The sequence below is a fragment of the Pygocentrus nattereri genome, chromosome 6, assembly GCF_015220715.1.
Source record: "Pygocentrus nattereri isolate fPygNat1 chromosome 6, fPygNat1.pri, whole genome shotgun sequence".
Lineage (NCBI taxonomy): Eukaryota > Metazoa > Chordata > Actinopteri > Characiformes > Serrasalmidae > Pygocentrus > Pygocentrus nattereri.
Window position 1 is genome coordinate 25,198,705 of NC_051216.1, and position 14,700 is coordinate 25,213,404.

The 14,700-nt window shown below is 39.2% G+C and overlaps 1 protein-coding gene across 6 annotated transcripts in view; it reads left to right on the forward strand.

The window, feature by feature from the left end:
- Positions 1 to 99: 99 nt before the first annotated feature.
- Positions 100 to 14,700, forward strand: part of myo1b (myosin IB) — a 72,583-nt gene continuing 57,982 nt past the window's right edge. For all 6 annotated transcript variants that reach the window (XM_017710808.2, XM_017710810.2, XM_017710812.2 and 3 more), the window contains exons 1-3: positions 100 to 367; positions 9,278 to 9,421; positions 13,365 to 13,480. In XM_017710808.2, coding sequence (XP_017566297.1) covers positions 9,287 to 9,421; positions 13,365 to 13,480 — 251 coding nt within the window. In that variant the 5' untranslated portion in view covers positions 100 to 367; positions 9,278 to 9,286. The remainder of the gene's footprint in view (positions 368 to 9,277; positions 9,422 to 13,364; positions 13,481 to 14,700) is intronic.

Here is a 14,700-nt window from a genome sequence, read left to right on the forward strand (position 1 = left end):
CCATCGTTCGTGGCGACAGCTGACAGTTTTGTAGGCTGTGAGTTTGTGGAAGATGGGCGTTTTTTACTCGTGAAGGTGATTAGCACTGTGGGATGGCCCCCTCTCGGATCTAGAGCCACTCCCAAAGCCTGTGGACCCGCAGTCCCGTCCCGACTGACCGCAGAGCTGAGCCTCACTGAGAGCCGGTCGAGAGAGAGAGAGAGAGAGAGAGAGAGAGAGAGAGTCCCGTCACTCTGAAGGGGACAGGCTGAAAAGAGTGAAAAGTCGGGAAGGGACCGAAGAGCCGCTTTTTGATTTCTAAACTCAACTGGATGTTGCATTCCCCTCCAAGAGTGGACTAAAAAGAATTTTTCGTTGTGAACACGAGGCAAGTTGCATTTTCATTCAAACTTTTTGTTCCACTTTTGCTCGGTCAGCGCCGTCCCGGGTGCAGAATGTGAAGTTTGTTGAAGTGTGCGTGGTACTTTGTCTTGCAGCCGCAGGGAGAAACAGTAAGAAGTGAATGAAACCATCGGTTTAAAATACAGGAGGTCATTCATTCTCTGAAAAAACAGCAGCGCGGTCGCGCGCTTCGTTTTTGACCCCCTCAAATAGGTTTCAGGAAACGAAAACTTTGATTCCAGACGCTTTTGGTAAAATATGCGTCACATTTACCACGTTTTGTGGACATTTCTGCAGTCATTGTGGTGTTGGTTGGTGAGGCTGCTGAGTGAGGAATGCCAGAGGTGGCAGAGACCGAGACAAAGGGCCTCTCCAGCCAGCCAGCTCCTTTTCTTCTCAAGCAGTAGGAGGAGACAACTTGGTCAAAAGTTAAAGCTGGATGCTTTTCTGGTCACCAGCTTTTATTTATGACCATAAAATGATCCATTACCAAGAGGGGCAGCTTATTTTGGTAGGCGTCAAAGATGCAGCATTAAAGTTCATTTGTGGACTCCTTCGTTCAGAGCATGCAGATCTAATTACTGCACAGGCCTTTATTTCAGTGTTTTGTGGATTCTCTTCTCTTGTTGTTTTGGGGTTATCCTGTTCATTTAGTTTCGTGGAAGTGTTTTCTCATCACTTGGCAAAAAAAGCAGCTGCCATAAAATGTACATTTTTCACTGTTTCAGTAGTGCTGGTGAGCTGACATAGCCACACAACTCCTCTTCTCTTTTTCAGCCCTGATTTTTTTAATCCTGAACTTCTAGGGCAGATCTCCTGACTCATATTTTTGTGTACACAATCCTCTGCTTATGCTCTCAACAGCAGATCCATTTAGGAGACTCCTGGTTACTCATAACAGTGTTATTTCTTGTAAGAATACACTCATAATTAGTGGATATGAGTATTAATTCATTTCTTTTTCTGTCGTCTTTCTGTGGTCCACGGTTGACCTTTTGGCTGTTGTTGGGTAACACTAAGAGACAGCGTTCACGAGAGAAATGCATGCATGTAATAGATAAACTCTTTTTACACTCTGGTGTGCTTTTGAAAGACAGGACCTATACTGCATGTAATCTGCCTCAGTAGAATGTCCTTTTGTGTTGGTCACGTTGCACAGCACTATCCTCACTCAGGATACAAGCATTAGTCCACCCACTCAGCACCTACAGTAGTGTGCTTCTCAGGAAAGGTGCATTGTAGATCACAGCTGATAAGAGAACATTGTGTTGTTTGCAGTGATGTAATGCTTATTTAAAGACATGTTCTAAAGGTTGGGAAGGTGGTAAGGTTGAGTTTCAGCAACACCTACCAAAGCACAAGTGCATCAATGGTGGAGTTTACTATGTAGTTTCCCATTTTTTTTCTTCATCTTGAGAATTAGGTGGATGTTCATTAGGGAGAAGGCCCACCTCTGTGAATTGCGAATATAGCCCAACTATACGGGGCAAAACAAATCCATGCATCAGCACGCGCCACTAGTTTTAATGGAGATTGATTTGTAGTGAAGCTGCTGGCACTGTTCCGATAGGTTGTAAGTGGCTTGCCATGCTTAGTCTGGTTTTCCAGAGACCCTCAGGAGTTGGCAGTTGGTGGACAGGGTGAATTAGCCCTAAAGGGGGTGAAATTCATCAGTAATTGGCAGTCGCTGTAAACATGGGCCCACTGCCAAGCAGGGGGAGTGATCCAAATGAGGACACTCAGCTTTTCACCTTTAAATATCTCTATCCAAATGAGCATCTGGTGAACAATGGAGACTAAAGTGGATGAACTTTTTAAATCTTACATGTTCATGTGCACTTTTTGCCTTGTAACATATATGCACAATTTCTGAATTCAGTGAGTTCTTTCAGTAAGTGAGGTCTTTCAGTAAGTCATCTGATCTCATTGCTTTGGCAGTGAGTTCAAGAGCAATACTGATGCAAGAGAAGATTTGAAATCTTCAGTCCGCGCCAACAAACGTGAAAGGTGAAAGGGAAGATTTCTAGACATCAAAGATGTCAGTAAAGTAGTTTTATAGGGGAATTCCACAGATTTCTCAAAATAAAATGACAAACAGATTTATTTAGTGTGGTTTGATGTGAAATGCTTCGTTCTAGAGAAACTTCAGGATTGTTTACAGTGGTGGTAAACAATGTCTAAAGAGTTTGAAGCCTATGTAAGCTACTTTGTATATAAGCAACAACATTATTACATGAAATGGTTACAAATATGTTGCCTGTTGTCTGAGACATTGTTTGTTTGATGATCGTTTTACAAAAAGATGTTGACCTAAAATCTATATTTTATAATCAATTCATGGCATATGCAGGATGTTGTATGGCAAAGTAGACCCCAAAGCAAAGTTCATTCAGAATTACCACGATTACCATTATCAACATTTACACAAATATGTTGCCTGTTGTCTGAGACATTGTTTGTTTGATGATCGTTTTACAAAAAGATGTTGACCTAAAATCTATATTTTATAATCAATTCATGGCATATGCAGGATGTTGTATGGCAAAGTAGACCCCAAAGCAAAGTTCATTCAGAATTACCACGATTACCATTATCAACATTTACACATATAAAAAGAAATCCAAGAGGATGTATGTAGCTCCACTGGTGGTTTTGGTTAGTAAATAAAACGTTTGTATTTGTGTTGTAGGCATCGTGACCCCTGGTTGCTATCACCACCACTGTAAAGAAATGGATCCATTTATCTAGAATGGAGTATTTCACATCAAACCACTCTGACTGATTTTCTTTACATCTCAACCACTGAATTCTACCAAAATTTTGAACAATGGTTCGAATTTTCTTTTAATCCAGGGATGCCTAGCAGTGGTCCTGGAGGTCCAGAATCTACTAGTTTGGTGATTTCTCTGCTCAAACACATCTGTGTCAGTTTGTCAGTGCTGTTTGTAGAGCAGGAAAATGACCAAATTTAACTTGCATAACCAGAGTGGGATGCTTTTACAGTTTCATGGAGTTCGGGCCTCTTAGAAGTATTTATAGATTGACAGTAATATTTAAAACCATGCTTATTTACAGCCATGTGCAATTTGAATGATGTAATTTTGTCTATACATGGATCTATACAGTGATTGCCATAGCCAATGATTTTCCCTAGCTGTGACTCAAAATTTGGTTTTCCATTGCATGAAAATGAGGTGGTGTGGAAATCGTGTGAGAGTGACTCATGATGGTAGCATACTTGGACATAGTCTATGACAAAATACTCCAGATCTTCACTTTTTTTCCCTTCGCTTGAGACAGATTGGTGGTAAGCGTTTAAAAAGGGGCCAGGAGATTTGATTGAGATGCGTATGAGTCTGCCGAGTCAGGCACCCGTGGGACAGTGGAAAAGTCAGTCTTTGAGAGTTTACCCTGGCAGTGGGACGTGCTAACATAGCAGTGTTTCAGGTCACTGAGCAAACTTGCCAGTCCTCGCAAATGGCCACAATAGCTGCTGTGCCCTTCTAAAGCTCTTGCTCCAGTGCACCATTTGGAGCCACTTGTAATCACCACAGTTGCCAGCAAGCTAGGATACAGTCTGGCTGGCACTTCATTCTGGGGTTTGCACTCAATTAAACCCCATTATTTGCAACAGTATCATTTATGTGCTTCATCTGCAGCACCCACTGCAAAGCAAGCAGTTTTCCCATGTATCGGTGTAGGGCAAATGGCAGCTCAGATAAGATAATATACTGTAACATTAATGTACAGGAGTTTAAAACCATAAAAATATTTTGCACAATGTGTGTAGGTGAAAACATCCTATATTCTTTTTTCCTTCCTATTTTCTTTAGCCTTTCCATACCATACTTAAACCCAGCTCCTGCCGGTTGTGCACTGTTTGATTTCTAAGTCCTACTGTTGAAAAATTGCTCAAGGGTGAGAAAGGGGAACTTTTCCTTCACCTAGCCCATAAGTGGAAAATCACACATGGCCCAGTTCCAGGAATTCTAAATTATATATTATTCGTGTTGCTCTTAGGAAATTACGGGCAGCTGCAGAGTTTTGGATAAGAACCAATTAAGATGTGAAAGGTAAAGCAGTGCACAATCCAAGCTTCAGTCCAGTTTCACATGGAGGCTCGTTTTTAGGGCAAACTTGTAGCTAAAAATAGCTGGTCTAATCTGACGGATTTATGTCAGTAACTGTCTTGCATGAGTGTGGGGGCTGACAGTGTTTGCATTATTTAATGCAGTACAGCTATATCCATTATTAGAAGTCATGTTTGACCTGAGGGAGTCTGTATGACAAGTCATGTACAGTAAATCCCTTTAAGCATGACCAGTGCATGTTGTTTTAAAACTTACTGTTAGGGTTAGGAGCCAAGATCATGACTTGGCGCTAATATTCGCAGTGCGCACCAGAAAGGTTTGCAGGTTTTGGGGAAATTTAGGATACTTTTCTGTAGGGATGTGTTGATGTGAATTGTGGGCCGATGCTGTTATCAGCCGTGTGACTGTTTTCATGTACATATCTGCTGATACACGCCAGTACATAAACATTTATGAAATATGCAAATTGGGTATATACCTACCTGGATTGGCATTACAGAGAACTATAGTATTTACTTCTGTAAGGTTATGAATACAGTAAAATGAATGCAATGCAGATGTTTTTCCACAGTAGCCAGCATCACCTAAACATTCTTCTCTTTCAAAATATCTCATATTGCATCATATCAATCTGAAAGATCAGTTTGATGTCGAATTTGCATTCAGTATGATTTTGATATGATTCCTATAATTTTGTGCATCATTACGTTTTTTGAAAGGTGTGAAAAATGATAAATTACATTTGAACCAAGTATATGTCTGTGTTTCTTTACTTCGTAGCAGCGTTGTCTATTCTTTATGCTCTGTGCTGCAGACAACAAACATTGTGCAGTCTGTTTTCAAAGAAAAAAAAATCACATTATGGAGCACAATGTATATTTGGATTGTGTCAAGTTTAACAGCAGTTTTATTTTCTAAAGATGCCCGTTTCCCACTAGCCCACTTTCCTGGCCAAGCAGGGTAATCTCTCTAATTCATCCATAGATTTCGGCTACTCTTCTTCTAATGGATTTGGTAGCCAGTGCATATGTCTAAGTACTTTCTCTAACACGGTTACTTCACTGGGTGCCTGTCAGCACAGAATCTAGGCTACTAGGCTACCAAAGCAACGTCAGCTTCTTGTAACCAGAATGACAGTGATGATGAAACCCAGTGCAAACATACTATTAGGACTTTCTTCTCAGTCATTCTCCCTTGGAATCTGTCTTCCCTCAGTCTTCTGTCTACCTCTGTCTTTAATAGTTCTCTCTGTTTTTTACTTTCTCTTTCTGTCTCTCTGTGAAAGTGTTCGTCTAATTTATCAACAATCTATTTAATCTAGTTCGTGCATGACCTGAGGCTACTTCCAATTTATCACTGCCAGCTCCATAATTATGCAAAAATTGCCAGCAGTCATAGTCAAAAGCTTATTCTTTTTTTTATGGAAATGTTGTGCAAATGAAGTGTAGTAGCAAAGACCCGAAACAATGAAATTAATTAATCAGTAGAATGAAATGTGTTTGGACAAGCAGTCCTGTTCAATTCATGATACTAGGTGTAACATAATAATAACAGTATTTTCAACAAAATGATCATTTCAGTACAAAAGCTGCTTTTTACATTGTGTGAAACTTTCATGATGAAAGCAGCAACAGATATGTTTTAGAACTACTTGGGATCAAATCTCTTTACATTGACTTACATTAAATGAAAGAATGCTTTTGCCTTCTCCTGTAAAATGATCTGTATCTGTAACGGCATCTGCAGATGTGCACATGAAAAATATCAAGGGACAGCATCAGCTTAAAGTTCCCCATATCCATGCAGCCTTAGTAATTAATAAGGTTTTTCTCTGAATATCACTACATCACAGTGTCACACTGCATTTCTATTCCACTGATGTTTTCAGAATTCTGGCATAATGAACTAGCAGTCTGGCACAGTATTGGGTTCCTCAGAGTTCTTGGCACTGAGCCGTCTGTTCCCTTCATAAAACTGGTCTTTAATTATGAGAAGTTGCTGCTTCTGTGGTTACGTTAAGTTCCGAGCTGAACTCTAGATTGTCTTCACCTGGTTGCTAAGCTACAGTTATTGCCATGGCACAAAGCATTAGTCAGATATTAGTGATATTAGCATTTTAACAGTTTGTTTAAACGTAACACATAGAGTGGCTGTCAGATGGAACACGTTAATGATTCATGAATGACAAACAGTATAAGGAGCAATAGTTGAAAGGGAGCTAGGATGGAGAAAGGTAGTGTATTGATTATGCAAGTTTCCTTTACCACTTTTACATAATTTCCAGTATGTCCGGATCCTGATTGGGTGAGAGGTCTCAGGGTAAATGTAATGTTTGGGAGCTTGTTAATAGTGCATCAGTATTGCTAGTTTGCTAGTAAAATTGAGAGCCCTTTGGCTAACCCTGTGCTTAACTGTTGTCATTGTGTGCGGCAGATTAAGATAAGGCACATTTGTGCAAGAGTAATCTGGGATGCTGATAAGTTGTCTGTGGTGGCTCAGCACCTTGGCAGCTGCAGCTGTTTGGAGTGTGGGGCAGTTGTGTCAATGACAGTACCCAGCCCCCCAATGCTAAGCCATAGACCCGTTCTTAACAGGCACCCTGCTGATGCTATCTGGTAATCCCCCACATTCACAGACACGCTCCAAGTCCGCGTGAGTTGTGATGTTAGACAGATTTGACATGATGCACGCACAGAAGGAGTTACCAGCAAAGACACATCAATGCTGTTCTTTTTTTTTTTCTGTAGGTTAGTGATTTATCTCTGTGTTATCGTCTAGACTGGGAAGTGATAGGGTTCTTGTTGCATAGTGACTTTTGCCTAAATGTATTCACTGTCACGTCACAACTTTGACTTTTTAACAGTTTTGGTGACATTAACTTTATTTAAAGACTCTTTTAAAAACATTGAAACATTGAAATTTTATTGTTGTTGTTTTTTTTTGTTTTTTGTTTTTTTTTTAGAAATCTATGCTCATTTTGAATTTTGAATTTAATGGCAGCAACACAGTCCAAAAAAGTTGAGACGAAGGCATGTTTACCACTGTCTTGTATCACGTCTGGTATGTTTTCATATTCTTGCTTCATATAGGATTTCAGCTTCTCAACAGTTCGGGGTCTCCATTGTTGTATTTTTTGTTTCATAATGTGGCAAATGTTTCCAAGGATAATGGGTCTGGACTGCAGACAGGCCAGTTTAGCACCCAAGCTCTCTTGGTATGGAGCTGTGCTTTTGTGATATGTGCAGAATGTGGTTTGGCATTATCTTGCTGAAATAATCAAGGCCTTCCCTGAAAGACATCATCTGGGTGGCAGTACATGTTGCTCCAAAACCTGGCCGTGTTGTTCAGCATTAATTGTGCCTTCACAAATGTGCAAGTCACCCATGCCATGTGCACTAATGCACTCCCACACCATCATGAATGATTTTGAATTTTAGCTGATAACCAGCTGAGTGTTCTGTAGCCTGGAGGACACATTGTCTATGATTTCCAAAAAGATTTTCAAATTTTGATTCACTGGAGCACACTTTTCGACTTCACCCCAGTCCACCTTAAATGAGCTCAGACCCTACGAAAACTGTGGCATTTCTCAACTCTGTTTATATATGATATGGTTTCTTCTTTCCATGGTGGAGTTTTAATTTTCATTTGTGGATGCAGTGATGAACTGTGTTCACAGACAGTGCTATTCTGAAGTGTTGGAGTCCATGCAATGATTTCTATTGCAGAATTGTGTCTATTTTTAATTCCGTGCCGCTTGAGGGCCTAAAGATCACAGCCAGCCAGTGTTGGTTTTTGGCCTTGTCTGTCTTATACTGAGATTTTTTTCTGGATTTTCTGAATCTTTTAATGATACTTCATAGATGATGAAATCCCCAAATTCTTTACTATTTTACATTGAGAGATGTAATTTTTAAATTTGTCTTTCTACAATTTTCAGTTAAATATGTGATCTGATTTGCACCTCATTGCATTCTGTTACCATTACCATTTCAGAGAGAGAATGCTTTGCTACCATAGAAACAGTATGAAGTTTTATCATATTATATCAATTTTCCTTTGAAGGCTGTAGATTGGTGGAGTCAAGCAACAAGTGATGAGGATGACACTTCACCATGGCCCCTTTGTTTTATTAGTGCATAAGCAGTTGGCAGTTCGGTAAAGCTGGGTATCAAGGCAATGAATAGAGCAGGGCCTCCTTTTATCTCATGTACATAGAATCAGGATTTGTGGCCAAAGGAGACCAGTAAAGAGGTTGAAAAATTGCCACCTCCAGCAGTGTCTTTGTGTCCTGTCCACTGTTCACTATACCCTTTGTGGGTTACAGTGTAAGGTGTATGGTTAGAGTTTACTGCTAAACTTTCTCATAAAGAGTAGATAAAAATTTTCTTAACACCTGCATTCCAGTTACTGAGTTAGTCCTTTTTGCTAAATTACAGTTTTAATTCATTTCAAGACCCTAAACAATAAATGTCCAGGGAGTAGGCAGGGACCAAGAGCAGGGTCAGTGTTGTTTCGTTAGGTAACTCTTGGCGGAAATTCTGAAGTCCAGTGTTCTGAGCCGAGCTAAACAGACTGGTTCAATAAAATGGCCCCTGTGGACCAAAACTATTGCTGTGCAAACATGTTTTGTGAGTTTATTTGCACTGTGACCTTGTTTAGAACCTGGACAGCTCTGTAGGCATTGCCTCTAGGATTATTGCATTGCACTATGTGGAACAAAGTTGAATTCAGTGATATTGGCTTGAGTATCTGAGACAGCAGGTCTTGCTGTCAGACATCTGATATTTTTTCCTTCTCTGCAGGGGGCAATAATGTCCAAAATGGAGGTGAAGACGTCACTTCTTGACAACATGATAGGGGTGGGCGACATGGTCCTTCTAGAGCCGCTGTCAGAAGAAACCTTCATCGAGAATCTACACAAGCGCTTCGAGCACAATGAGATCTATGTGAGTTCTACAAAAAGTTAGACAAGTTGATTATCCTTAATATCAAATGCAAGATGTGTAATATCATTTATCCAGTGTTTATTATTATTATTATTATTATTATTATTATTATTATTGTTGTTTGTTTTTTTTGAGCAGCGCTCCGGATGTGTTCACTAAAGCATGCTGAGTACTGTAGTGAGAGAATACTGATGGTCAAAAACAAAGAAGAATACAAAATAATCAATTCTGTAATTTCTGACTTTGGACCAGCATTTTTCATGTATGAAGAGTAAATTAGACTTAAGGTCTTGTCTTGCGAACAAATATCTACTTGTTCCTCTGCATTCACTCCAAACCCCCCTCCATCTACCACATCACATTAGGGCCTCTAAGTTTAGCTCTGGTCCCATTCACTGTGTACAAGTATGTTTACACTACAAAGTGTAGAGTGAAATGTGAGAGCAGAGAGGAAGTGGACATAAATTAGTATTCTTTCATTGTTCTGTCGTTTTTTTCAGCATGTACTATTCATTTAGGTCCTGTGTTTAAAGCAGAGGCAAAGGACAAAAACCACAGACCAGCCGATCAATGAAATTAGATTGAACTGGAATGCAGAAGCTGCTTTAAGGGAAGCAGAGCCTCCAGAGTACAGTGGGAGAGGGAGGAACGAATGACCCCGCAGTCCTCTTTCTTTTAGAGATAGTCTTGTGACTTTACATTCTTGTAGGCCCTCTTTTCAGCTTCTCCTTTATCATTAACAACCAAAATTGCTCTGGTTTCATTGCTGCTACTTCATCTCCACTCTTGTTATTCACAATTGTGTGTCACAATCATAATGTTTTATTTGGTGATTAATTGCAGTAGAAATAATTGTGACTAGCCATTTAATTGGCTCAAATATACAAACATTACTTTTATTTATATATATATCATCATATAACATCATATATATATATATATATATATATATATATATATATATATATATATATATATATATATATATATATATATAAACATCACTGTCCTCTAAATGTGTTGCAACAAGTGGGAAGTTAAAACTTGTTTTGTAGGACTCCTGATGTGTCTCAGTATATGCAAGAAAAATACATGTTTTTTTTTTTCCTTTTTCAGATGTGCCTTTTTTTTCATTATCAGCATTATGTATAAAACTCATAAGACGCGTGTAGGTTTAGTGGTCATTTTGGACAGTAAATAGAATGGCTACATTTGTGCAGTAGACGTCACGACCCGTGGTTCCTATCACCACCACTGTAAAGAAACCATTTCACATCGTTTCAAATCCGAGTTGGTTTGACGAATGACTACATGGCACGGATTACATTTCGATTGAATCATGGAGAAATTTTGAAAAATCTTTATAATTTCCTTCCACAACTGTAGAAAATAATTGTGGTCAGCTCAAATAATTGTAGTCTTTATCTTTAGTGTCAACCAAAGTCAATTAGAGTCTTTCTGAGTAGATATCTCTGTTAGAACCTGTTAGGTCTGTTCTCAAGCAAAACATTAGATTGTCATGATTTAACTGCTGAATGTAGGATGCCACAAGTCCAGTTGCTCAAATCAACTTGCAAGAAACTGCCTGCTTAATGATACTTTTAACCTGAACGCTTAATTTCTTTTTTTTTTTTTTTAAACCAGCTCAGTGTTACATATTTGGAGAATAGTAATATTTACTTGCTCAGCCAGGCTACAGTATAATGTGTGGAAGAAATCATGGGCTTTTAGTCTAGTGATTGAAAACATAAATGAAGTGTTCTGCGTAGTCAATGACGGACAGATAATCAGAAATTTCCTCTGTAATTATGAAAGTAGGGAGTGGCTCACCACCACCACCAATGTTGTCCAGCTGCAGAAAGCTTTTAATGCAGCCTGTCTACAGCCTTGTACTTGATGCTAAGCCCTAAAGCTTCTGCTTTACTCAAATGTCCACTGACTACAGTGTGTAACCTGATGTAAATCTCATTTAATCTGGGCTGGTTTGGCCACCCTCTAGTCCTGTTGGTAATTAGACAACTTTTGTTTGATTTAATTGTAAGCCCTGTACGTTTGACCTCCATATCGAGATGTCTTTGAACTTACTGCCATCCTTTTACCTGAGCTTTGCTTATCTGATCTCACTGTCTGAAGGGAAAGATTGAGAAAGGTATTTTTTTATTCAACAGGCTGGCCAATACAATACATTTCAGAGCTTATCTAATCTTTCAGCTGTTATAGAGTGTTATAGATCTTTTATCTATGCCAGTAAATTATAGGTTTTAGTAAGTCATACAAGTGGAATTATGCATCACAGTCCTTGAGTTTATCTTGAACCCTAGACTTTGGTCGCGTATTTCAGCTGCAGATAAAGACAGTGGTTTAAAATGGCTGTTAAAATGGTTTAGTATCCTCGTCACTACTTGAACGTGAACAAACCAGTTTCTTCTGGCATCACCCATTCATAGCAGTGTCTTGTGGTTTTAATGAGTAACCAAATGCATGATGCCACGTTATATACCACCAGCTAAATTTAGAACTCCTTTGAATGTTTGTACTAGTCTCTGTCTCTCTGTAGTGCACATAACAATCAGTTCTGGGTTCTCTCAGCTTATGCTATTGTTAACATTATCTAAAACACCCAGAGAAGTGAAAAGATGACACTGGTCATTAAGGGAAGTAGAAAGAGATTTGTTTCTTTCACTTCTGTATAGGAATAAGATCAGGTAGAAATGCAGTTATGTGATATGTTACACATATCAGGTGGCACCTACACAATGGGTGCTGTCTATGTTTCTAAATCCAGCACTTTCTATTTTGTTTTTTATTTCTACATGTAAAGACCTCATTATGCCACCCATGTCCACTCAACAATAGATTGTGGGCTGTGTTGCTATGGGAGAGGCCTAGCTCTTTAGCTGAGAGGCTTATGCAACACCCAATATAATGGAAGGTAGGTGAGGCCTGCAAGGATCCGATATTGTTCTCAGGCTTCTAACATAGTAAAGCTGTCTGCCCTCTTTTATGTTTGAGCCCAAAGTTTGATACAAATCTAAATGATGCCAGGCAAATAACTCTGTGGGTAGAGTAATAATACATTTACTGTAGATCTTAAGCCCTTCTGAAGTCGTTTGAATGGCATATCAGTCCTGTATGACTTTATTTCACATGGTTATTGCTAGTTGTAAAATTGCTGTTTGCCACCTTACTCATCACTCTGCCACCGCAGCCCTTGCAGCTCATTTTGGGTCTGCTTGTCCTGCTGAAGCCCCCTGGAATTCCGTACATTTTTCTATTATGTTCCCATGTACTGAGTCTTTTTGATTCTCTGCATGCCTAAACAATACGTCAAGAATTTCCAGCTGGAAAATGTTGGCTATTAGTTACATTGCACATTTGCTGGTGAATAGTATTTAAAAGTTTTCTATAGGGATGCACCAATATGGGAATTGTGATGCTGATAACTGTTATTTTACATGTATGTATCTTTACATCTTGGGGAGGCTAAACTGTTTTCTGTAAAGGCCTCCACACATGAGATACATGGCTTACTGGAGGAATGGACAGCTTTAAACTGTATATAAACAGCATTTAAAGTGTTCTTGGAATACTTATTGTAATACATTTCCATATGACTGAAAGGCATTCAAGTACTTTGACTACTAAGGCAAGCAACTGCTTTAGCTGTTGCATTAAATGAAATTATCACTTTGAGACATTGTTTGGCTTTTAGTCCTATTCTGGTGCTTACTGTGAAGAAAGAGAAACCGTTATTTACTCATAGAAACAACTGAAATCATTGTCTGTAGCATCCACTCTGCCTGCATGAGTTTTATGTATGAAGTTCTGTACCTAAGTAGCTGGAGGATTTGTTTGGTGTGGTGAGACATACCATCTCACAAGCATATTTTTCCTTTTGCTTTCCCATCATTTCTTTCACACTCCCCATTCCCTTGATTTGCAGACATACATTGGCAGTGTGGTGATCTCCATGAACCCCTACAAGTCCCTACCCATCTTCACAGCAGACAAGGTGGAGGAATACCGCAACAGGAACTTCTATGAGCTCAGCCCACACATGTGAGTCCAGCCGTCTTTTTATTCAGCCTATTCAAACATATTTTGTAGGACACACATTGTGTTGGGTCATAAACAACAATGCTTTCTTGTTTGCCAGCAAGATGCAGCATTAACCTCTTGCCTGATTGAAATGTCAAGTTTGTACACTGCACACATTTTTCTGTTGAGTGGTGGACATCCGAAAATGTTTTTGTTCTTCTAGCACTATCAACATTCTGTGGAAGAGCACATGGAAACAAATACATTTTAAGATGGTAGATACTATGCAAAACTGTGCAAATACAAAGGGCAGGTGTGACCGTGAGAAGCTTTCATAGAACACACTGTGGCACGCGGGATATGGTTTGTTGTTCACAATTAACAAATCAGTTTGTTTTGATATGAACCATTTTATATAATTTTTCATTTGATTCTAATAGATAAACTATTGTCTCTTCTAGGTTTTCTATTATTCCGATTGTGAAATTTGTACTGCAGTTATCAGATATCTTTATCACTGCTTTCCAAAGGAAAACAAATGTTCCAAAATGATAATTTAACAGGAGAGAGAAAAACCATTCTTTACTTTAAGTATGAATTAATATAGAGATTTTATTCAAAACAGATTTGGAGCATTTCTATTGGTCCGTTCATCATGAAAATTTCACACAATATAGAGGACAGCTGCTGAGTTCAAATTATTGTTATTTTTTTGGACAGTGACAATATATTGAGTAGTTGCTATATGTGATGTATGTCTAGTTCACATATTTGAGCCACTTATCCCCTCCCTGCTCCATGTGACCCCTAAGACATAGGGTCCAGTTGTAGTTGGGGGAAGGGATGGCCTCCACGCTCCAGCTAATGGCCATCTGTCTCTCTAGAGTGGTGCCAGCAGACTGACAAGACTGCCAGAGTCAAAACAAAGCAGCTTGCTTTGTACAATTAGCCTCCGCTCTCCATAAAAATCAGCAGACGCACACTGGTCCTCTGAAAGATCAGTGGCCCCATGCCAAAAATGATCTATGCTATATGACCCAGCAGGACTTCTGCCTTTGCCTAGTTCTCTGTTGCTATCTGTTCTCTCCCTCTTGTTCCTTGGAGGAGAATGATGTTTATGTAGATTTTTGAAACAGTTTGTTACTACCCTCTTTATTCATAGCTTTTGTAGCTTTCTTTTTTCAACAAGATTCTATATTTATCACACCTCAAACTAGCATTGCAAGTTAGCAAAACTCATC